Source organism: Watersipora subatra, chromosome 8, assembly GCF_963576615.1.
Source record: "Watersipora subatra chromosome 8, tzWatSuba1.1, whole genome shotgun sequence".
NCBI lineage: Eukaryota > Metazoa > Bryozoa > Gymnolaemata > Cheilostomatida > Watersiporidae > Watersipora > Watersipora subatra.
In genome coordinates, this window is record NC_088715.1 from 34,809,786 (window position 1) to 34,834,791 (window position 25,006).

General features: G+C 33.5%; 2 protein-coding genes across 2 annotated transcripts; one reads left to right on the forward strand and one right to left on the reverse strand.

Annotated features, from left to right (window-relative positions):
• Positions 1 to 2,788: 2,788 nt before the first annotated feature.
• Positions 2,789 to 11,904, forward strand: LOC137402491 (uncharacterized). Its single transcript, XM_068088993.1, has 5 exons — positions 2,789 to 2,865; positions 7,998 to 8,043; positions 8,157 to 8,270; positions 9,045 to 9,197; positions 11,816 to 11,904. The coding sequence occupies exons 1-5, from the start codon at positions 2,833 to 2,835 to the stop codon at positions 11,902 to 11,904; spliced, it is 435 nt and encodes a 144-aa protein (XP_067945094.1). The 5' UTR covers positions 2,789 to 2,832.
• Positions 11,905 to 18,692: 6,788 nt separating this feature from the next.
• On the reverse strand, positions 18,693 to 21,114 carry LOC137401416 (uncharacterized). The gene is made up of 4 exons (XM_068087749.1): positions 21,001 to 21,114; positions 20,523 to 20,568; positions 20,320 to 20,406; positions 18,693 to 19,396 (listed from the first exon to the last, which is right to left on the reverse strand). The coding sequence occupies exons 1-4, from the start codon at positions 21,031 to 21,033 to the stop codon at positions 19,209 to 19,211; spliced, it is 354 nt and encodes a 117-aa protein (XP_067943850.1). The 5' UTR covers positions 21,034 to 21,114; the 3' UTR covers positions 18,693 to 19,208.
• Between the last annotated feature and the right edge of the window lie 3,892 nt (positions 21,115 to 25,006).

The following is a 25,006-nucleotide window of genomic DNA, read 5'->3' on the forward strand; positions in this document are numbered from 1 at the left end:
TTAATTTATGGGGAAAATAAAGATGAACTGTTGAGAAGTGATGACAATGGTATGTTATGAAATCAACTTACGTGTGTCTATCCTTTGCCTAAACAAGCAAAGATAATCTCTGTTTGTCTCACCAACCCAGTTGAAGTATACTTATCCACTATTCTCTCTGACATCCCCATAACTCTCAAAACTTTTAGTCACTCCTTATTACTAACATAACCTAAAATTTTTATGTATTACAATGGGCCACTACTCAAATTATTCAACAAAACTACCTTGCTTGAAGTCCACATAATTTTACATAAATTATACAGAAAAGTTTTGTTATGGAAAATATAACTTTTCCTTACAAAATCATTAGCCGTTGTACTTACTGGTACTTTAGCAAGACAACCCGATGTGATGAAAAAACTGTCAGGTTTGAGAAACATACATACAATTATTCTGAAAGGCTAGCGTGAGTTGAAATAACAAAGTCATTAGTGTGCCAGCTTACCAAAATGATGATAGCGAGATTAAATCCTGCTTGTCCAATCTATTTTCCTGACTGTTGCTTCAGACATACACACTCCTTTTTATAACCAAGGTTAGAGTTCTACTCCGCATTACAAAGAGTAACCTAAAAAGCAGTAACTAAAAATATAGAACAGTACAGTATTAATTTTAATAAAAGACCTTTGTCTTTTAAATGATTGTGTTTTAAAGCAAACTTTGATATTTTGGTGTAACCAATAGTTTCGCTCTTTTGGGAAACTGTCAAAAACTAGTTCCACATGCTGAAAATATTTAGAGTTACTAATTCATATATATTTACTAAATGGTTAACAGTAAAATACATGCTATGTTGTCTAAAAACCTTTAAATATACAATCATGCTTCATCGATGATAAAAAATTAATACTTCTTTCTTGATATCATTCAATCCAAGTAATTTTCAAGTCGCATATTGTAAGGTTGAGTTTTGCCTGCCACCTGCTTAAGCAGCATGAGTTTGCCACAGCTTGAAGTAATCAATTTTATGTAACCGCAAATCAACAAATAAATAGGTTTCTATGTCATTTTCTGCAAGTAAACCTGTCATTCAAGGTTGGTATAAGCACGGTGATAGTAAAAACCAATTGCCTGTGAAAACAAAAACCTGTTATTGAAAGCAGGCCTTAGCCAAACATTAAATCTTGCTATTTGGTAACATGCAACTCCGAGATCAAGCGCATAACAACTCTAGTTTATTGAAGTTATCTGCTCATTGTAGTTATGCAAATTAGAACTTTAGTTGGCTTGTGAAGTGTGGAGATAATAAGTAAATTAAAGGTCATAATAGGTTCGGAGTTATAACAGCCTTTTGGTGTAATAGCCAACAGATATAAACTGATCAAATATTAAATAAATGTAATAACTTCTACACAAGGTAGAAATAGACCATAATGTACATGTATGTAATTGTTAGTAAATGTAATAATTAGTAGGAACCTGTACAAACAAGGAGCTCAATACAGCTAGCTTCAGAGATTAGTAGTTTTGCTGCCAACCAATCAACTAAAAATCAATAAAACTGACAAAAATTGTAAAGTTGCAGCTAATAGAAAGCGGTATTTATGTATTATATTACACATACTCATTCTTATACACATAGACAAAATTCAAACCTAGTAAGTATAAGTACCATCATAGTCCATTATCCGAGCAAGCTCTGTAACCAAATTTTTAAGTTGGTCTTCTTTTTACTAGAGACATAAACATGGCTGATACAAAATAAAGCCATAGGTATTAAAGTAGTCATAATAAATAGCTGCTTAGTAATCTATACCATAGCTACACCAAAATCACGACTAAACGCATCAAAACACATTAAACCATTCCACACATATACATATATTTCATTATTTTTAGAAAGTTTGATCAGAACTTTGCATTACCCACAGTGGCTAAATAAAATCTTTATAACATATTTGGTGCTAAATATACCACATTTACATGCATAATAATGTTTACATGCTTCGGTCTAATGCCCCAACAATAAACATTGTTTCATAGTTTGTGGCAATGTAGTACTTGAATTATAGCGTTACACAACTGGTTGTAATTCTAAGAAACTCTGTCATTTAATTTCTTTCAAACTTTTAAATATATTCTAAAACTTAATACTTTACTAGTACATTCATTTTATTTACAGAGGAGTTTGAGTGTTTTTACAAATACAACCGTGTTGGGCAGTCATACGACACAAAACACTTTAACATTTTGATTCTGCTGAAGAAAAATACTTTAACGTGTAAACAAAGGGTTTTATTTTCATTAACCTAGATATTAAACATAAACTAAACTCTCAGCTATGAATATCTGTTAAAAGGGACATTTAAACATAGCATTCTAACTTGGTTCTTTTGGCTTTACAAATGAAGGAAATTTTATTAGCGTAGGACTTGTTTACGCAGTCAAATAGTTTGGACTGTCACAATAGCTTATTACATCCCACTGTTCGCTTAGTGACCATAAAATAGGTAAATAACTCAGTATGTCCTCTTTATCACGCAAAGTAGATGGTGGGCAACAATGACCATCTAAATTTATCGGGTAATAGCACTTCACATAATTTAGCAAGAATTATGGCAATGTAAAGAAATGAGTTGATAACAACAATGCTAATGCTCAAGATAGGGTGCGTCAGTCTACGTCAAACGTATGATAAGAGAATCATCTGCATCAAAAACAAATGCACTAGTCATAGTTTTGTTAATGTAAACATTCCATTTACTGGTATATAAGGGAGAGCAAGAAGAATGTTTAACAAACTGGGATAGTTTTGTATACTGAAACTCCATCGCTGTAAAGTCACTCACTATGGCTTGTTTCAACTTTGCTCTCTATTTGGTTGTGAGTAATTAGAATTACTTTTTAGTCAGTGTTACTGCTATTAGGTTTATCATGTTCTAGTTTAAACATGTTTTTGTGTTTTTGAAGGTTATTATCGTAGCAGCAATTCCTGTGACACAAGGCATGATCATAGGTGAGTAGCACATAAACCTACATTAATTTATCTTGTTCTTACCTCTGTACTTTGACAGTTTGTGAAGTTGTATTTTGTAAACTGAAGTAACTTTAACTTTCTTTCCCATTCAGTTTTGGCCCAAAATGAAACTGCCTCAGAGGCAATAAGTAATGAGACATCTGCAGAAGTTATTGAAGACACAACAACAGCATCTTATATTACCACTGAATCTGCAGAAACAACAGGTATGACCAGCAGATTAAAGTACAAATCCAATTGTAAGCGCTTTACACAGTTTATATGACAAAGTTGGAAACCAGTGCATGGTGTAGAATTATTTTTTTACCAATTGTAAAAAAACACTCATTATGATTTTTTATTGAGAGTTTCCATATGACAAATATCAGCAATTGCAGTAGTGTGCACACCTTCTAGTCCAGCTGGCGCCTGAACTGGAGGTAATGATTGTCATGCTCACAAATTTACAAGTTAGTCAAATGTAGTCAGTTCTGTACTACCTACTAGATAGCAAAATTTACCACGTCACATTACACCGCGACTTTGGTGATTATAAAATATGCATAGATTTTTTGGTAGGCCTTTTTTAGCAGCTTTGAAAAACTTTGTTACGTGCATAAATTTAAAATAAATGTTGCTATAGAATCTGTAAGGATATATACCTACTTAGTCATATAAAATAAAGTAACAAAAAACTTTTTCAACTTGGAGTTGCTTTACTTTAGATTGAGTATACAGGTAACAGTTAATGAGTAAATGTTTGGCTTCAGAAAAGTTGGTTTAAATAAAAACTAACAAACTATCAAATAAATATTAAGTTTTCTGAATGTGAAGTTAAACTGAATGTTAGAAAAAGAGCTTTTTGGTGAAGTAATATTCTATAAACAAAATGAATTTCTACATAAATAGTTGTAAACTATTTATGTAGAAATTCTATTGTAAATTTCATTTTTCTATTTCTATTGTAAACTTTTATTTTAGAATTACAATTGTAATTGTAAATTCTAAAATAAAACTATGGTAAATTTTACATATTAGTTTTAAACTATATATGTAAAATTTACAAAGCATTAAACTAAATAAATACAATTTAAATTCACATTTCAGCAACTCAAGTGGGTTCCTGTTCTGCTTGGGGGAGCACCTACACCCCCGACGTAGCCTCCGACTGCAAGAGCTTTATTCAGTCTGCACCCGGAATTCCCGATACAAAATTAGATTGTCCAGAAGGATTGAAGTTTGACATTTCTACTTGTGCCTGTAACTTTGAAACTCTTGTTAGTTGCCCTCCTTAGCTGTGAATCTCAAAGACCTAGTGGTATTGTTCCGGTTAAGTGATGTATCTGTCTTCTCTCTATAAGCTTTATTGCTGCCTATTCCAATTGTACATTTGGAGATAATAAAATGAGCAACCTGTATTACGTGTTTTTCTGTTGCGATTAACAACTTTAAGCACTTTTTTCTTGTATTCATTAGAACAAAGCAATTGTATTTCTTGTGTAACTTTTTAGAGAAGAAATTTAAATCAGCAGTTAGTTTTCTGTTATTGTTGGTGTTCAGTGTTGGATTTCTCTTCTTTTTTAAATTACGGCACAATTTAATCAAATTGTATTTTTGCGTTCATCTGATTTACGCTCAAGCTGTCCTTAAAAATAGAGTAACAAACAGTTTTTCTGTAAATTGTGTTGCAGCAAAAAATCTACTAGCTCCTTGGTCTCATTTAGTTCTGGCCACGTAATGCTTACAATGTGCTAAATATGATCAAAAACTTCAAAGAATGCGGGAATGATTTTTGAAATAGTTTTGTTATCTAAAAAATGGTAATTACTCAAAGCAAGCCTTTTACTAAAAAAGATAACTTCCTCTGTTATTAGATATTTATTTGATAGCGAGCTTAAAAGTCTAACTAGTGGGTCAAAACATAGAGTTACTAAGAATCTATTTATCATTATATAATCATTACACGTCTATTCACCTAAATTTTCTTATAATAAGTTTCTAATTAACTTAATTTATGAATAACTTAATTTAATTTATGGGGAAAATAAAGATGAACTGTTGAGAAGTGATGACAATGGTATGTTATGAGATCAACTTATGTGTGTCTACCCTGTGCCTAAACAAGCAAAGATAATCTCTGTTTGTCTCACCAACCCAGTTGAAGTATACTTATCCACTATTCTCTCTGACATCCCCATAACTCTCAAAACTTTTAGTCACTCCTTATTACTAACATAACCTAAAATTTGTATGTATTACAATGGGCCACTTCTCAAATTATTCAACAAAACTACCTTGCTTGAAGTCCACATAATTTTACATAAATTATACAGAAAAGTTTTGTTAAGGAAAATATAACTTTTCCTTAAAAAATCACTAGCCGTTGTACTCACTGGTACCTTAGCAAGACAACCCGATGTGATGAAAAAACTGTCAGGTTTGAGAAACATACATACAATTATTCTGAAAGGCTAGCGTGAGTTGAAATAACAAAGTCATTAGTGTGCCAGCTTACCAAAATGACGATACCGAGATTAAATCCTGCTTGTCCAATCTATTTTCCTGACTGTCGCTTCAGACTTACACAGTCCTAATTATAACCAAGGTAAGATTTCAACTCCACGTTACGGAGAGTAACCTCAAAAGCAGTAACTAAAAATATAGAACAGTACAGTATTAATTTTAATAAAACACCTTTGTCTTTTAAATGATTGCGTTTTAAACCAAACTTTGATATTTTGGTTTAACCAATTGTTTCGCTCTTTTGGTAAATTGTCAAAAACTAGTTCTACATGCTGAAAATATTTAGAGATACTAATTCAAATATATTTACTAAATGGTTAACAGTAAAATACAGGCTATGTTGTCTAAAAACCTTTAAATATACAATCATGCTTCATCGATGATAAAAAATTAATACTTCTTTCTTGATATTATTCAATCCAAGTAATTTTCAAGTCGCATATTGTAAGGTTGATTTTTGCCTGCCACCTGCTTAAGCAGCATGAGTTTGCCACAGCTTGAAGTAATCAATTTTATGTAACCGCAAATCAACAAATAAATAGGTTTCTATGTCATTTTCTGCAAGTAAACCTGTCATTCAAGGTTGGTATAAGCACGGTGATAGTAAAAACCAATTGCCTGAGAAAACAAAAACCTGTTATTGAAAGCAGGCCTTAGCCAAACATTAAATCTTGCTATTTGGTAACATGCAACTCCGAGATCAAGCGCATAACAACCCTAGTTTATTGAAGTTATCTGCTCATTGTAGTTATGCAAATTAGAACTTTAGTTGGCTTGTGAAGTGTCGAGATAATAAGTATATTAAAGGTCACAATAGGTTCGGACTTATAACAGCCTTTTGGTGTAATAGCCAACAGATATAAACTGATCAAATATTAAATAAATGTAATAACTTCTACACAAGGTAGAAATAGACCATAATGTACATGTATGTAATTGTTAGTAAATGTAATAATTAGTAGGAACCTGTACAAACAAGGAGCTCAATACAGCTAGCTTCAGAGATTAGTAGTTTTGCTGCCAACCATTCAACTAAAAATCAATAAAACTGACAAAAGTTGTAAAGTTACAGCTAATAGAAAGCGGTATTTATGTGTTATATTACACATTCCCATACTTATACACATAGACAAAATTCAAACCTAGTAAGTATAAGTACCATCATAGTCCATTATCCGAGCAAGCTCTGTAACCAAATTTTTAAGTTGGTCTTCTTTTTACTAGAGACATAAACATGGCTGATACAAAATAAAGCCATAGGTATTAAATTAGTCGTAATAAATAGCTGCTTAGTAATCTATGCCATAGCTACACCAAAATCACGACTAAACGCATCAAAACACATTAAACCATTCCACACATATACATATATTTCATTATTTTTAGAAAGTTTGATCAGAACTTTGCATTACCCACAGTGGCTAAATAAAATCTTTATAACATATTTGGTGCTAAATATACCACATTTACATGCATAATAATGTTTACATGCTTCGGTCTAATGCCCCAACAATAAACATTGTTTCATAGTTTGTGGCAATGTAGTACTTGAATTATAGCGTTACACAACTGGTTGTAATTCTAAGAAACTCTGTCATTTAATTTCTTTCAAACTTTTAAATATATTCTAAAACTTAATACTTTACTAGTACATTCATTTTATTTACAGAGGTGTTTGAGTGTTTTTACAAATACAACCGTGTTGGGCAGTCATACGACACAAAACACTTTAACCTTTTGTTTCTGCTGAAGAAAAATACTTTAACGTGTAAACAAAGGGTTTTATTTTCATTAACCTAGATATTAAACATAAACTCAACTCTCAGCTACGAACATCTTTTAAAAGGGACATTTAAACATAGCATTTTAACTTGGTTCTTTTGGCTTTACAAATGAAGGAAATGTTATTAGCGTAGGACTTGTTTACGCAGTCAAATAGTTTGGACAGTCACAATAGCTTATTACATCCCACTGTTCGCTTTGTGACCATAAAATAGGTAAATAACTCAGTATGTCCTATTTATCACGCAAAGTAGATGGTGACCAACCACGGCCAGTTAAGTTTATTGGGTAATATCTGGGTTATAGCACTTCAAGTACTTTAGCAAGAATTATGGCAATGTGAATAAATGAGTTGATAACTTGATAACAACAATGCTAATGCTCAAGATAGGGTGCGTCAGTCTACGTCAAACGTATGATAAGAGAATCATCTGTATCGATAACAAATGCACTAGTCATAGTTTTGTTAATGTAAACATTCCATTTACTGGTATAAAAGGGAGAGCAAGAAAAATGTTTAACAAACTGGGATAGTTTTGTATACTGAAACTCCATCACTGTAAAGTCATTCACTATGGCTTGTTTCAACTTTGCTCTCTATTTGGTTGTGAGTAATTAGAATTACTTTTTAGTCAATGTTACTGCTATTAGGTTTATCATGTTCTAGTTTAAACAAATTTTTGTGTTTTTGCAGGTTATTATCGTAGCAGCATTTCCTGTGACACAAGGCATGACTATAGGTGAGTAGTACACGAGCCTAAATTAGTTAATCTTGGTCTTACCTCTGTACTTTGACAGTTTGTAAAGTTGTATTTTGTAACCTGACAATGCTTGACTTTTCTTTCCTATTTAGTTTCTGCCCAAAATGAAACTACTTCAGAGGCACTGAGTAATGAGACATCTGCAGAAGGTATTGAAGATACAACTACAGCATCTTATATTGCCACTGAATCTGCAGAAACAACAGGTATGACCAGCAGATTAAAGTACAAATCCAATTGTAAGCGCTTTACACAGTTTATATGACCAAGTTGGAAACCAGTGCATCGTATAGAATTATTTTCTACCGATTGTAAAAAACACTCATTATTAGTTTTATTGAGAGTTTAAACATGACAAATATTAGCATTTGCAGTAGTGTGCACACCTTTTAGTGCAGCTGGCACCTGAAATAAAGGTAATGATTGTCATGCTCACATGTTTTCAAGTTAGTCAAATCTAGTCAGTTCTGTACTACCTGCTAGATGGCAAAACTTACTACAGCACATTACACTGCGAGTTTGGAGATTAAAAATATGCATTGATTTTTTGGTAGGGATTCTTCTTAGGAGCTTTGAAAACTTTGGTTACATGCATAAATTTAAAGTAAATGTTGCTATAGAATCTGTAAGGATATATGCCTACTTAGTTATATAAAATTAGGTGGCAAAAAACTTTTTCCAATTTGGAGTTGCTTTACTTTAGATTGAGTAAATGGGTAACGGGTAATGAGTAAATGTTCGGTTTCAGGTTAGTAGTTGATTATTTGTAACAAGCAAAGATGTTGGTTTCAAGAAAAATTATATAAGTAAATAATAAAGAATCCTTGTGAAATTAGAATAAATGCTAATAAAAAGAGTTATTTGATAAAGTAATATTCTATAAATACAATGAACTTCGAGATAGATGGTTGTAAACCATTTGTGTAGAACTTACAGAGCATTAGACTAAACGCATACACTTTGAGTTTGATATATTGCAGTGCTTGTGGTGGGTTCCTGTTCTGCTTGGGGGAGCACGTACACCCCTGATGTAGGTTCTGACTGCAGGAGCTTTATTCAGTCTGTTCCTGGAATTCCCGATACAAAATTGGATTGTCCAGAAGGACTGAAGTTTGACATTTCTACTTGTGCCTGTAACTTTGACACTCTCGTTAGTTGCCCTTCTTAGTTGTGAATCTCAAAGACATAGAGGTATTGTGCTTGTTGAGTGCTGAATTTGTCTTCTCTCTATAAGCTTTACTGCAGCCTATTCTAATTGTACTTCTCTATATTAATAAAATGAGCAACCTGTATTGCGTATGTTTTTGTTGTGCCTAATGACTTTAAGCACTTGTTTTTTGTATTGATTAGAACAAAGCAATTGTATTTCCCGTGTATTTCTTTGCAGAAGAAATCTAAATCAGCGGTTATTTTTCTGTTATTGTTGGTGTTCAGTGTTGGATTTCTCTTCTTTTTTAAATCACGACATAATTTAATCCAATTTTATATTTGGGTTTATCTGATTTTTGTTTAATCTGTCCTTAAAAATAAAGCAAGAAACCGTTTGTCAGTAAATGGTACAGCAGCAAAAGAGTTTACTAGCTCCTGGACCTCATTTAGTTATGGTTACATAATGCTTATAATGTGCTAAATAGGATCAAAAACTTCAAAGAATGCAGTAAATGTTTTTTTTAAATAGTTTTTTTATGTTAACTATGGTAATGACTCAAAGCAAGCCTTTTACTAAGAAAAGATAACTCCCACTGTTATTATATATTCATGGGGTAGTGAACCTAAAAGTCTAACTAGTAGGTCAGCACATAAAGTTACTAAGAATCTATTTATCACTATGTACCATTACAAGTCTATTCACCTAAATCTATCGATAATAAGTTTCTAATTAACTCAATTTAAAATGGGGTGGAATGAGAATAGACTGTTGAGAAGTGATGACAATGGTATGTTATGAGATCAACTTATTTGTGCCTATCCTGTGCCTAAACAAGCAAAGATAATCTCTGTTTGTCTCAACAACCCAGTTGAAGTACTTTTCCACTAATCTCTCTGACATCCCATAACTCTCAAGACTTATGGTGACTCCTTATTACTGACACAACCTGAAATGTTTATGTATTACAATGAGCTATTACTCAAATTATTCAACAAAACTACATCGCTTGAAGTCACGTAATTTTACATAAATTATACTGTAAAATTTTGTTAACGAAAAATAATTTCTCTTTTAAAATCCTTAGCCATTATACTTACTAGTACCCTGGCATGACAGCCTGATGTGATGGAGAAAACTGTCAGGTTTGAGAGCCATACATACAATTATTCTGAAATGCTATAGCGTGAGTTGAAATGGCATAGTCATTAGTGTGCCAGCTTACCAAAATGATGATAGTAAGATCAAATCCTGCTTGCCCAATCTATTTTCCTGACGGTGGATTCAGACATACACAATTCTTATTATAAAAAATATTGGAGTTCAACTCCGTGTTACAAAAAGTAACCTCAAAAGCAGTGACTAAAAATATATTGCCGTACAGTATTAATGCTATTAAAACGGCATTGACTTTTACATGATTGCGTTTTAAAGTAAACTTTAATATTTTTGGGGTAACCAATAGCTCCATCCTTTTGAGAAACAGTCGAAAACTAATTTCACATGCTGAAAATATTTAGAGTTATTAATTCAAACAGATTTACTAAATGGTTAACAGTAAAATACATGGTATGTTGTCTAAAAAACTTTAGTGATACAATCATGTTTCATCGATCATAAATAAAATTAATACTTCTTTCTTGATATTATTCAATCCCAGTAATTTTCAAGATGCATATTGTGAGTCATATTCAAGCCGCATAATTTTGCCCTGCAACTTACTTAAGTAGCAGGAGTTTTCCGCAGCTTGAAATAATCATTTTAATGTAACCATAAACTAACCAATAAATAGGTTTCTATGTCATTTTCTTTAAGCAAAACTCTCATTCAAGGTTGGTATAAGCACGGTGATAGTAAAAACCAATCGCCTGAAAAACTAATAACCTGTTCAAGAAAGCAAGCATTAGCCAAACGTTAACACTCCCTATTTGGTAATATGTAACTCCTAGATCAAGCAATTAAAAACCATGTTTATTGAAGTTATCTGATCATTGTAGCTATGGAAATTAAAACTGTACTTGTCATTTAAAATGTGGAGATGATAAATATATTAAAGGTCATAAAAGGTCCTGAGTTATAACAGCCTGTTGTTGTAATAACCAACAGATAACAACAAATGAAATAATAAAACTACAGCTAATAAAAAGCTGTATTTCTGTATTATATTACACACTCATACTTACAAACATACAGTGTAGAAGAAAAAATACAAATCTACTAAAGTACTCATTATAAGTACCATCATAGTCCATTTTCCCAGCAAGCTTTCTAACAAGGTTTTCATGTTATTCTTCTTATTACTAGAGCCATAAAAATTGCTGATAGAATGTAAAGCCATAGCTAGTAAATCAGTCATAAATAGTTGCTCAGAGATGTATAGGAAACTTAATTACTCTTTTACTGCACTTCAACAATTTTAAAATAACTCGTAATTGAAGCTAATATTTACATATTTGCAAATACAATAATCACAGACAAATACACACAGAGAAAGTACCAGGTGCATCAATTTTGTTCTGCGCTTTCCCTTTACCTGCATTATCTGGTTGATTAGCCTCGGCTCTTTACTTGGATGCAAAATCGATTTGGTATTGTTTCTTATAGGGTCCAGTTTGTTTTCTGGTCGAGTAGCCTATTTGAACTGCCTCGGCCCGCAAGCCGGCTGGCACCAGCTAGAAGTCTCGCTTAACTGACCATTAATTGAGCAAGACGGAAAAGGTATTATGAGTTATACACCTAGTTTTATGGTCAGTGAGCTATTAGTGGATTAGGATAAACTATTAGTGCACCTAAAACTATATGGCTGTGTAAGCAAGTCCTAAGCTAATGGCATGTCTCTCTGCGTGTATGGGCGGATAGGCGTATTGGTGTGTGGGCGAATGGGCGTATGGGCGTATGGGCGTATGGGTGTATGGGCGTATGGTCGTATGGGCGTATGGGCGTATGGGCGTATGGGCGTATGGGCGTATGGGCGTATGGGCACATGGGCGTTTGGGCGTATGGCCGTATGGGCATATGGCCGTATGGGCGTATGGGCTTATGTACGTATGGGCGTATGGGTGTATGGGCGTATGGCCGTATGGCCGAATGGCCGTATGGCCGTATGGGTGTATGGGCGTATGGGCGTATGGGTGTATGGTCGTATGGGCAACTGGGCGTATGGGCAGATAGGCGCATGGGCGCATGGACGTATGGTCTATGGGTGTTTGGGCGTATGTGCATGCAGGCGTATGGGTATATGGGCATATGGGCGTGTGGGTGGGCGTATGGGCGTATGGATGCATGGAAAGATGGGCATATTGGCTATGGGCGTTTGGGCGTATGTGTGTATGGGCGTGTGAGCATATGGAGGTATGAGCATATGAGTGTATGGGCGTATCATAATGAGTGTATGTGTGTATGTGTGTCAGTGTGTATGTATGTGTGTGCCTATGTGTGTACGTATATAGATATGTACGCATTGCATAACACATGCACATGTGCGCGTATGTACTGTTTTTATGTACTGTATGTTTGTACTTTTTGTTTGTATTTATTTATGTCGCATGTTCGCATGTTTACATGCACGTTTGCATGTATGTATGAGTTTATGTACAACTAATTATTGGCATTAGTAAATCCACAGCAAAAATTGCATTGTTTGTTTTATGCTAAATTAAAAAACAAAAAACAAAAATCAGAAAGTATTGGTAAAGTTGAACAAAAGTTCTTTGATAGTAGGTAATCTAATAGTAATTGTCATGGAGTTTCTATAACAGAATGGATAGCATTACATATTATATTTACATTGTTATATACACTATATATATTTGTGCAAGGTATATATATATATATATATATATATATACCTGAAGATATATATATAATACCTATATATATAATACATGCAGACACTCCAAGAAATACCTACTCAGCCAATACGATCCAGGCAGAGGCGGAGCTACAGACACAACCAACAACATCAGGAGAGGCAATTCCACCCGCCATTCAACACAAGTCACCTGAAGAGTGCACCAGCACGAAACAGACCTGTCGTGACCCCAGAATAAATCATCAATCTGGAATAAAGATAAGTAAAATTAACCTATTCCACACTCTAGTTAGTTATAACACTCCGCACTTTTTAGAGCGTAGAGTGCTGTTAGCAGTAGGCCTGACCACTTATCTATTATATATATATATATATATATATATATATATATATATATATATATACAGTATATATATACAGTATATATATACAGTATATATATATATATATATTTGTGCAAGGTATGTATATATATATGTTGTACAAAAATATACGTAGCCTACATATATACGACATATATAGGCTATGTATAAAGTATAAAGTTTGTTATTAACAATTTAACCTGTCTGATGAGAATTTAAAAGTTCTATTAATGCTTAATATAAATATAAAAAAATTTAATATAAATATTAATGTAGTAATGTAATGAAACATGTAATCTGCAGCCAGACTGCCAAAACTTTTGCATCAAGATAATAATCTTATTATTCACATTGATAGAATTTTTGGTGTGTTGTGGTACTAAATTTTGAAACTTTTTTCTCTTAACTTAAGGGTTGTTTCTGTTAGGCATTATCTAGTGACTAATTGTTACTGTGAACTATAACAATTCCTGAGTCTTCAGATTTTATGTTGTGTTCCAGGTGAGTTATGCCACTATCATGATTGGATCATGAATGCTTGGGCTATGATATCAGTTTTTAGTGTTGCTCCGAAGCAAACAGGCTGGCTATGGCAGTGAGACGCACTCGGCAAAGACAAAAAGGCTCTAGGCCTAATGATGACTGGTAATGGGGAGTGAGTCCATAACTAAAATTAATGAGTAAGTCTATGCCTAATGATAACGAGTAAGTCTATGACTAATGATAACGAGTAAGTCTATGACTAATGATAATGAAGTAAAGCTATGACCAATGATAATGAGTAATTCTATGACTAATGATAATGAGTAAGTCTATCACTAATGATAATGAGTAAGTCTATGAGTAACAATAATGATTAACTCTATGCCTATTAAAATGAGTAATTTTATGATTAATGATAACGTATAAGTCTATGACTAACACTAAAGAGTAGGTGTATGACTAATGATGTTGGTTATGTCTATGAACAATGATGTTGAGTAACTCTATGAATACACAATACAATATCATCAATGCAACAGCACTATTTTAAGCTATAGCCATTAAATACATACTAGTAAATATTGCCATAACTGTTGTTTATACAACCAACTGGTTACCATTTCTGTTTATACCTGCAGTTTAGTTTCTTGCTTAAACTATAAATCTAGAAAAAATATTTTTTTTTGTATTTGTCACTGTACAAAGTCATTTTTTTCTAAAATATTTATTGATACCTGTAATAGTATGTTTTTAACTTTATGTGTAGATTTGGATTGTGAGCAACCTTTTTTTGATAGTTTGTGAGTTATTTTGCACTGGCTACATTTTTACTGCAGTTGTTAGAAAACTCTTAGAGCTGATGTCTTTGACATTTACAAAACTCACTCATTTTGGTGGGATATCATTAGTCCCAGATATTCACTTTTGATTTCATGCAGTTGTTATGCTCATAGTCTCTGTTGCTTTAGAATGCCACTGGCTTTTGCAATGACAATATGGCTGAGTTATTTCCAACAATTGTTGCTCCAATGATACGTTTAATAGTCATCAAGTAATATTTCAACTTAACAACTGCCTGCAAGCTAAATCCTGGCTTCAGACAACGTCAGTTATTTTCATGCATTCAATAAGACTGTCCTAGATAAATAGGGTTCTAGTCTCTTGGTATTTTCATAACAACTTTTTCTTAGATGCACTGCTTAAGCCATTGCCATATTGAGCTCATATCAATAAGGTCACATCATACTTTGTCACTATTGGGAATACTCGGTTGCTGGAGTCTTATCATGACGCAACAGTAAATCCAGCTGACCGCAATGCCGAGTAATTGTTCCAGATCATGGACCCTTACTAGTGGCCCTACTTCACATGATACGACTATCCAGTCGCCTAGAAGTGTTTACATGCAAAACCCTTCATTATAACAAGAGTCGTGTCTGGCTTGTCTGTCAGAAGCCAAAGGTGACGGCTCGGAAAAATGACTCACAAATACATCATTTGAACTTGCAACCTTTGGTATAGTGAACAAATTCTCTAGTAACTGCATTACTTCACCACTCACTGTTATCTCATGGTTATTACTTCTAGTTATTACACTTAGACTGAGTGATCACTCACAGCACAGTTGACTGCCAGTGCACAAGCTTATGATAGCATGGCCTCGACTGTTTGATTTATTGTTTATTTGTCTGGTGCTGGCTATTTTTAACCTTCTAAAGAAAGGTGATTTCACAGTTCCTGGACAATTTACTTGGTTCGTGACTAATTTATAAGAAGTCATTTTAAATGATCAGTAGCCTTATATACATGAATGTATGTTGTGCCGCATCTATATCTTAAGTATGCAGCTTGATATGTGTGACTGGCATTTTGGTTTATGATTATAGTCGTAGATTGCACCATTATTGCTGACCATCTGACAGCTAAATAACCTCCATATTTTTAATGCTGAGTATTTTTGTTTATGAAAGCATAAATACACATGTACACAGGCATGCATGCAGGCATGCACACACGCACACACCTACATGCATGAACACACGCACAGGCGCACACGCATACACACATATGCACACACACTAGCACGTGCATCATGTGCACCCACACACCTGCACACATGCACTCACGCACACACCTACACGCACACACACGCACACACACACACTTACATGCACACACTCACATGCACACACATACACTCATGTGGATACACATGCACCCCACAAACATGCACATACATGCGCTATTGCATCTGCATGTATTTCCATTATATTGAAACACAGACTGAAGGTATAGCTATGAAGCGTGCTTTGCCTAGCATCAAACTTGGTAATATTTTACCTTTGGTTCCTCCAATCAACCTTTTCCAACATGTTCACATTACAAATATACATTAACTCACAATGAATAGCTGAACCAATTCATGAAAATAGTGTTTAACAATTAGTGCATGCAGTTGTATGCACTAATTGCACAACACATAAATCGCAGGGGCCACTTGGTAGACTGACCCTTTAGCACCAGCATTGACGACCTGTCTTTCTATATCCTGGAATTATGTTGCCGATGAATAGTACACCTGACGAACTGTCAAGGTGTTAGTTGTTTATAAAAATACTACATTAGTGAGAGTGCATTGTCAGGCTTTCCTCAGCATATTTTATTTTATTGCCTTCACACTTATAGCCAAGTTCACAAACTGTTGTTTACTATTTAGCACCCACCATCATTTATTCAACCCTTTATTGTCACAAATAGCATTTATTGTTATAGTAATTAGTCACTGTAAAAGAACCACTTGTTTCAGGGAAGCAACGTTTTCTTATGAATAAAAATCTCATTAATATAGGCATGAAGATCAACTGGAAAACTGTATACTATAGCAATTCAAACAAAGCGCTTCATATTTCTGCGAGACTAGTTGGAGAACGACAACTGGAAACCTTCAAAGATTTTAACGAGATGATTTTTCTCGGTCAATGATTTACCATGGTCGCGTAGCAAAGGCATTTACAGCAGTTCAATTATTCTGCAAAATGGAAAAGGGTTGAATGATTTGGGTGGATGGTGATGCTAGTCTGTCATGCTGAATGTCATGAGTTTGAATTCCACTGTAAGCAATGCTTTTTCCTAACCTCTTTGCGTAGTTTTGGGAAAACCGACACGACTCTTACCATAGCAAAGATTAGAATTAATAAAACATACATTTTAACATGCTTGTGCATTCCTTTTAACTATCTTTATTTTAATGAAAAATTCTTTTTTATTATTATAAAAATAATTTTAAACCAAAATTCATTTTACGGTATTTTCTATTAGGTAATTATTATGTCTTTTTTCGGGAATAAAGTAGCTGCTAGAAGTGCTGCAAATACACCTGCAAATACAGAGTATTTTTGAAAAGTATAAAGAACAGTTTGGCAAAGGTCATAGTAAGTGGTGATTGAATTAGATTCTGTATGAAATGAAAACCACAATGAGACTTTTTGGCATAGATGTTTTGGGGCAAGACTTTTTTGTGCAGACATTCGGGGAAGGTCACATGTTTAAAATTTATCCATCTTTTTGCTATGGCTATACAAATTTGAAGCAAAAACAGAAAAGAAAAAAATGGTAGACAATGGCTACATTCATGTATTTGACAGAACTTGTCTAAAAGATCTTTCAATCATGCTTGGTCATGTGAGCTTAAACATTCAAGTGAGATCAAAAGATGAATGAAAAGCAATTACCGAAATAAACCAGCTTAGGTGCAATTCATCAGCAGCTTGGAGAGAAGTTGTTCAAGTCAAATGTGCCGTAAAACCTTGAGTAAAATACTGAACTGGATGAGTAAAATATGCCAAGCTAAAATATAATGTCAGATTAATTTTTTTCCAATTCTTATGTATGTTCTGTGCAAAGTTTCATGAATAAAGCAATTTTAATTTCATTTTTTATAAGCATAGACAATTTAGGCCTATTTGGTATCAAAGTGGTACTACTTTGACAAACTATGATAGCTATGTCAACCAGTCGCTTGCCTTATAACACAAATAGTTGAAAATTACAAAGTCTTTTCTAATGTGACTTATCCAAGAGTTATCTCCTAATGGATAAACATTCAACTTGAACGGATACTGGGAGAGACATACTTTATTTATTCAACTACGTAAATAAGAGAGTTTTTCATATGAAGAAATTAAACAATACAATGCTCACCCTATTGATGGTTACTTACTTTTGATAAACGTTTATCAGCTTCAGTTCATATTTAAATAAATATTGGGTTTGTCTGGAGACTTTACTTCACCACTTAGATTTTAGCACACAGTGAATTTGAGTTTGAGACTCTCTAATTGGGTGAGTATCATGTTTATTGTGTATCATTGAAAGGAGAACACAAGGGACAACTTCGAGATTTTGGTTGCATAAAACCTTAACGTTTGCTGATCACAAGCCATCAATCAATGATAAATATTTCCTTCATAGGTTTTTAGAAAGACGCAGGCAGCGAATCTAAAAGCAACGTGAGTATGGTACTGCCCGTCTTTGTTCCTTGCCGGTAATACTTCTGATGTCTTGACTCCAGTGGTCAGATTAAGAACGATGTGACTTGAATGATTTCAGCCATCAAAATGATTATGTATCTTGGTTAAAAAACTGAAGTCACTAAAACATCAAGCTTTGCTTTGTAAGCAGATTAAATGCAGTTTATTTCATCTGCTACAAAGACTTTTGATGGACCTTAGGCTATGACCTATGGGAAACTCTCTTAGTTGACTTTCGAAGCTAGATTCTAGTTTAAATCAAATTTCAAATTGAACCAAAAAGTGTGTAAAGGAGATTAAAAGATATAATAGATATATACTTCAAATTAAATTAAATTAAAAGTAGTATGCAGTAAACATTGTTCAAGTGCTAATAAAACCAAATAAATATATCCACTAAAGGAATTATCTTCTCAACGTTCTAATGTTCTCAAAGGTTTACTCTAAATCCGTAATAAAAGTTATTTGGTCTTGCTGTTAGTTTAATATTTTTATAATGCCACTGCCCATTAGCAATGTAACATTGTAGAAAGTTATATCATGGTTGCTAGTAAATTGATATTTAAAACTAGCTGTTGGTTGAATTAGTTTTTCTGTGAGAAAACTACAGCAGAAAGTATCACATTGCTTAATTTGAAAGAATACCTAAAAAGTTATTTATAGCTGTTAGGCACAAAAAACACATGTAATACAAATTGTTAATTTTGTTATCACAGAAAATACAATTAAAATAAGCTGCACTAAAATTTATAGAGAGAAGACAAATTCAACACTCAACAAGCGCAATACCAGTAGGTCTTTAAAATTCACAACTAGGGTGGGCATTTAACCACAGAAGCAAAGTTACAGGCACAAGTAGAAATGTCAAACTTCAAGCCTTCTGGACAATCTAATTTTGTATCAGGAATTCCAGGAGCAGACTGAATATAGCTCGTGCAATCAGAGGCTATGTCAGGGGTGTAAGTACTATCCCAAGCAGTGCAGGAAGCCACCACAGCCACTACAATGTGAAATGAAATTCATGTACCAATTTTACATGAAATATTTGTGTAAAATCTTTTATGTTTTAAATTTAGACTATCTATTCACATATTTTGTAATTGTATATATAATATTTTTACATAATAATTTTTTAGCTTTTCATCTTTATTATCCTACTTACAACCTGTTCAGCAAAGTATTTGCATGTGGAGAAATAAAAACAGCTCATAAACCTTGATAAAACCTTGACCTTTTTGCTTCACATATTTAGGTTTTTTTTACTTTAATTTTGTCAGTTCATTGCTGTTGTTTCTGCTGTAGTTATGTGTGACAAAGTGGGAAAAATTTATATAAGTCTTGTTTTCACTTATTTTGTATCTCTCTAACAAACACAGCAGATTTATAGATGATCAGGTTCAACTATACTAGCTCGCCATCCATGAGTAAGTAACATTTACAGTTAACAGGTTTATTTTATTGCCTAAAAAGTTTAGAATTAAACCAGTTTAAGCTGGCTCAACTCTGAATTTCTTTGCAACTCAAAAAAGACTTCGTGAATTTAAAAACTAACACTTGTTTATTAGAAAAACATGCTTTCCATCAAGTGCATATTAAAAAAGTATTAAGACTAAAATAGATAAAAATGCCGAAATAAAGTCATGAACTGTGATAGTGGAGTATTTGTGCTGGAAAGGTGATTTTTTTTCTCTTCGATTTATAATTTTTTCCAATGGTAGCTTTTAAATCAGCTAAATTTTTAACAAACCTTTTTTTCACATCAGCAAACAAAGAGTGTCGAACCTTTCTGACTCCTTCACACAAGACATAATAAAAGTACTTTAAAGCTTTTTGGCAAGTTTTTAATCAAAATTGTTAAACCTTCATTGTAAACACCGATGACGCCAAAATAAGCTTTTGTACCAAACAAACTTCTAGTCATACCTGTAGAAGTCGGAGTTTTGTCTTCAGTAATTGGAGCAGATGTCACAGTCACATTGCTTGTAGCCTCTGACACAGTTTCATTTTGGGCTAAAACCAAAAAAGTACAGCTAAAGAACTCCCAGGTTACAGAAAATGATTTCAAAAACTATCAGAGAATGGAAGTAAGACTAACTTGAAGTAATGTAGGTTCATGTATTACTCACCTATGGTCATGCCATGTGTCACAGGAAATGCTGCCACTGTAATGAGCTGAAAGAAAAAAAAGGTTTATACTAGTACATTACAGAAGCATAGTTTACACTACCACAATCGAGCAACATATTATATACTGGCACATTGTAGAAACATAGCTCATACTGGCACAGTGTAGAAACATAGCTTATACTATCACATTCTAAAAACATAGCATATACTAACACATTGCTGAAACATAGGTTATAGTAGCAAATGACAGAAACATAGGCTATTCTATTACATTCCAAAACAATAGCTCATATTAGTATATCCCAAAAATAGCTTTCACTCTCACCTTGCAGAAGCATATCTTATGCTAGCGTAATACAGAAACTTAGCTCGTATTAGCAAAATACAGAAGTATAGCTTATGATAGCACCTTACAGAAACCTTTTGATGCATTTAGTGTATAATGCAGCGAGTATCTAAAGGTGTTCATCTACTTACAGCCAAAAAGAGAGCAAAGCTGAAGGACACCATTTTGAAAGCTGTTTAAGCTGGTAGAGTGAAACTATCCCAAGTAGATCCGAATCATTTTGTCCCATCTTATATACCCTAAATGGACTGTTTACACCATCAACACTATGACTAACCCATTTCTTAAAATAAAGTTGATTCTTTTATCACACTTGTGACGTAAACTGTCCCGTCCATTCTGAAGTACAGCTATTGATATTCTCATCATATGGCTTTGCTGTGGTCTATTCACATTGCTAAATACCGACTTACTTCAATAACAGCGGTGCAGGCAGGCAGAGCAAGACAAACACTTAGTGGTCAGTGCTCTCAGCTGACACTTGATGCTATTATTCACAATGCAAGGCAAGAGGTTATGAAATGATGGGCACAAACAAACAATGGATTGTGATAACAATCACTCCACTTAATTTGATCTATTTGCGTACGCAAGTTATAAACAAATTTCACGCTGCTCTTCAGTGTGTTTCATGAGCGTGAGAACCTTTAGAATAAAGCATACTTATGGTATGAGTTACGAATGAAAGTCGAGATAGCACATGACTTTCGCTGTGCTTTTATAGCACACAAGACTGCCAGGCTATTAGTACACACAAAAAAACAATACTCAACTTTTGATGAATGGATAATTTAATGACCTTTGGCACGGGTGCACAAATTTTATTTAGAATCTAAGCTCATGAAAGTGAGGAACTCTATTTTTCTCTTTAAGGTTTGCCATGGTGATGGGGAAAGTTAAACTAGATCTGAAGTTATCAGCAGTTCTGTGTGCAGAAACAAAATATGTTAAAACTGATTTGAGTTGAATGAATGTGTAATAAAAGTACTTGTTTCCATTAATACATATTTCCTACTGTAATTAAGTAAATTAACTCTGCTTTTTGGATCAGTATGTACACTGTACTTTATTGGTCAGCATCTCATTTTAAACAGAAATCTTTTCCAAATGATGCCATACCAGAATCCTGAAACAAAAAAAAAACAAAAAAAACGTTAGCAGTCTTTGGAATGAAATGATTTCAGGAACTTTAAATTAGAGAAACATTATTACCTGAGCCTATTCAGTACTTTGCGCTAGTAGTCATTATTTATTTCAAAGTCCGAAGTAGGAGATCTTATTTCTAGAAATAGAATATATTTTAAGTTACAGTAAAATTACAGTTTTAAATATAAAACAATCGCAGCAAGACTGTGATATAAGATGCTTCCAAAACTTTTGTGTTTCAAGATAATTTTTAATGAATAACGTAGTATGTAGAGATGTTAGTGAAAGGCTGAAAAGCTCTCTAAAACTAGATGATCCTGTTAAAGCAGATAGTTTCAGATCATTGAACAAACGCTAGGAAAGTTTGCTCCAGGACCATCTTGGAGTCTAATAGAATCAGCCGTTACTAAACCAGATGTAAGAAAATCTGAAAATATATTTCATGTGAGCTAAATATTTTATTAACCAACCCTGTAAAAGTACAAGTTTTTGAACGAATGTTGAAATAATCAGCTTTTACAGTCTTACGAACACAAACAAATTCAGTGAAGTGAAATTGTATAAAAGATCGCATTATAGCCTATGTTCGCTGACACATAGTGAATTAAATGATTAAATTCATAAACAAGGAGTGGTATGATTAGAAGAAAATGATTTCATACTTTTCTAACAGGCAAAAATGATTAATGCTTACAAACTATCTTTCAGAGTTTTATCTAGCGTGATAATAACTTACTAGGCTTAAAAGTCATGTCAAAAGGAACACTTGATCATTGCACTTTAGGGCTCCTTCTTGAACGAGAGTGAAGATCAGCAGTCTTAAAAAACTGTGGCCTAAATAAACAGCCCAGTCTAAAATAATGCACTTAAACAGTTTGCAAATGTCCAAATGAAGATTTTTTAATAATATGTATATAAAGGACCAGTCTACAGTTACTATGGAAACAGATTTTAATGACCTTTTTATTGGGTTGATTAGGAAGGAAAAGTTTTATGCCAGTTCTGACTACAACAGACAAAAATATTGTACGCTCATGCAGCATATTAATACTTTCTTAAGATTCATTCACTGTCTGATATCGACTGAATGAAATATATAAATGTTCTTGCTAAAATTTACAGAGTCGTGTAATAGATTACAAGCATAAGGAACTTGTAAATATGCAAATAAAGGATTATAATGATAAATATGCAAAACACCAGTAATTACCTAGTCACTTTTAATATGCATTAATTATGGCTATTCCATTTTGGTTAATTGTTGGTTTGTCACAGTTATGACTGAATGTTGCCTTATACATTATTGCCATATGTTGGCATTTTTCTCTTGACAACTAATCATTGACTATGTTCAGCATGAAACAATTGGATTGTCAAGGCAACGCAAACGGGGGGGGGGGGGGGGGGGAGGGGGGGTCGTCAAAGATTACAACTGTCATACTTCCTGCATTCACGAAATATCCATGACAGCCAATGCAATGTGCATGAATTGAGGGGTAGTGATAATTGTTTGTTCTATATTTTCTTTCATAACAGTGTCTGCAGGACTAGGATTTCAACATTTCCACAACCGCAGTATACAATGAGAAGGCTATACAGTGGACTATTTGCTTATGAATATGTGAATGTGTTTGCGATAGTGTGGACAGTGTTATTAGAGATTATGACCAAAGTATTGTGTGATTAACATTGATATATGTTGGTTTAGTGTGAACCAGCCTTCATGAAGTATGATAGTGAATATGCGCCCTATAAACAAAAGTCATCCGTGTAAACAGAACACTATATAAGGCCTTTTGCAAACTGTTTGAGATTACTTGTATTTGCTATTGTCTGTACTGCCTGACCTGTTCTCTCTCGAGTGTGTACTGTTTCAACTGTATTTGCTATAGCTTGTACTGTCTACGCTGTACATGTTATAAAATGCACTGTTGCAACTATATATGCTAGAAAACTTACTGTCTGAACTGCACTTGTTATGGTGTATACTACCTGAACTGTTACAGTGCATGCTATAGAGTGTACTGTCTGATCTGCCTTCCTATAGTGTGTAGTGTTTAAACAGTATTTGAAATGGTTTATATTGCCTATGCTGTATTCGTTATAGTGTGTACTGCCTGAACTGTACTCGTTATAGTTTATACTCTCCCAACTGCTATTGCTATAGAGTAAACTGTTATAACTCTACATCCCATAGTGGTTGACATACATCTGTATGTATGTCTATATGTCTGTATGTATGTGTATAACACTCTTTGTTGGCCTGTGTTACATGAATGGCACTATTTGAAGACTAAAATATATTATAATTGTCTACAGGTCAGTAATCGTGACAGATGAGGGTATCCAGCTGTTAGTCAAACTGTTAACCTCCTCATTTTGACATGCCAGTCCCACTATAAACAATAAACATCATTAACTTACACAAATGCCATTATTGTTCATTTCATGATATGATATGGTTAATCTGTGTGAGTCTATAAATAATTTAACTGTATAAATCAAACAAAGATGAACTTACACCCAGCTTTAGTAGATGTTATTAGAAAGTATGGGTATAATTCTATCATCTGCAATTGGTCTAAATATTTGAAGTCATTTAACTTCCAGGTTGTTTCAAGATTAAATTTGCCAAACTTGATGACTATTAAAACGTCAAAAGAAATTGCTAAAATGATATCACTAGTTGCGCTGCTGCACTGCTTCTCTCACTATGAACATTGACTATAGTGTTCAAATTGCAACTTAACGTGTCTCTATTCTGCTAGGCCTTTCACAAAAAGAGCAACTATAGATGTCATATTCACACTTTCACTTGAATCTGATCATTTAGCTGCGCTGAAGTTTTGTTAATTTTAATTTATAAAGAACCTCGCAGACAAATTATTCCAAACAAATGATAAAAAAATACGATTACTTTGTGATAAAATTTCTGAAATTTTTATGTACATGTATTTTTATGTATTTTTTAGATTTCCAAGCAGATATGAT

What these genes read in the sequence shown, in the direction of transcription:
- LOC137402491 (XM_068088993.1), top strand. Translation starts at nt 2,833, where the DNA reads ATGGCTTGTTTCAACTTTGCTCTCTATTTGGTT. An exon ending in ACTTTGCTCTCTATTTGGTT is followed by an intron (nt 2,866 to 7,997) that starts GTGAGTAATTAG and finishes GTGTTTTTGCAG; the next exon opens with GTTATTATCGTAGCAGCATT. An exon ending in TGAATCTGCAGAAACAACAG is followed by an intron (nt 8,271 to 9,044) that starts GTATGACCAGCA and finishes GATATATTGCAG; the next exon opens with TGCTTGTGGTGGGTTCCTGT.
- LOC137401416 (XM_068087749.1), bottom strand. Translation starts at nt 21,033, where the DNA reads ATGGTGTCCTTCAGCTTTGCTCTCTTTTTGGCT. An exon ending in GCTTTGCTCTCTTTTTGGCT is followed by an intron (nt 20,569 to 21,000) that starts GTAAGTAGATGA and finishes TTTTTCTTTCAG; the next exon opens with CTCATTACAGTGGCAGCATT. An exon ending in CAAAACTCCGACTTCTACAG is followed by an intron (nt 19,397 to 20,319) that starts GTATGACTAGAA and finishes TTCACATTGTAG; the next exon opens with TGGCTGTGGTGGCTTCCTGC.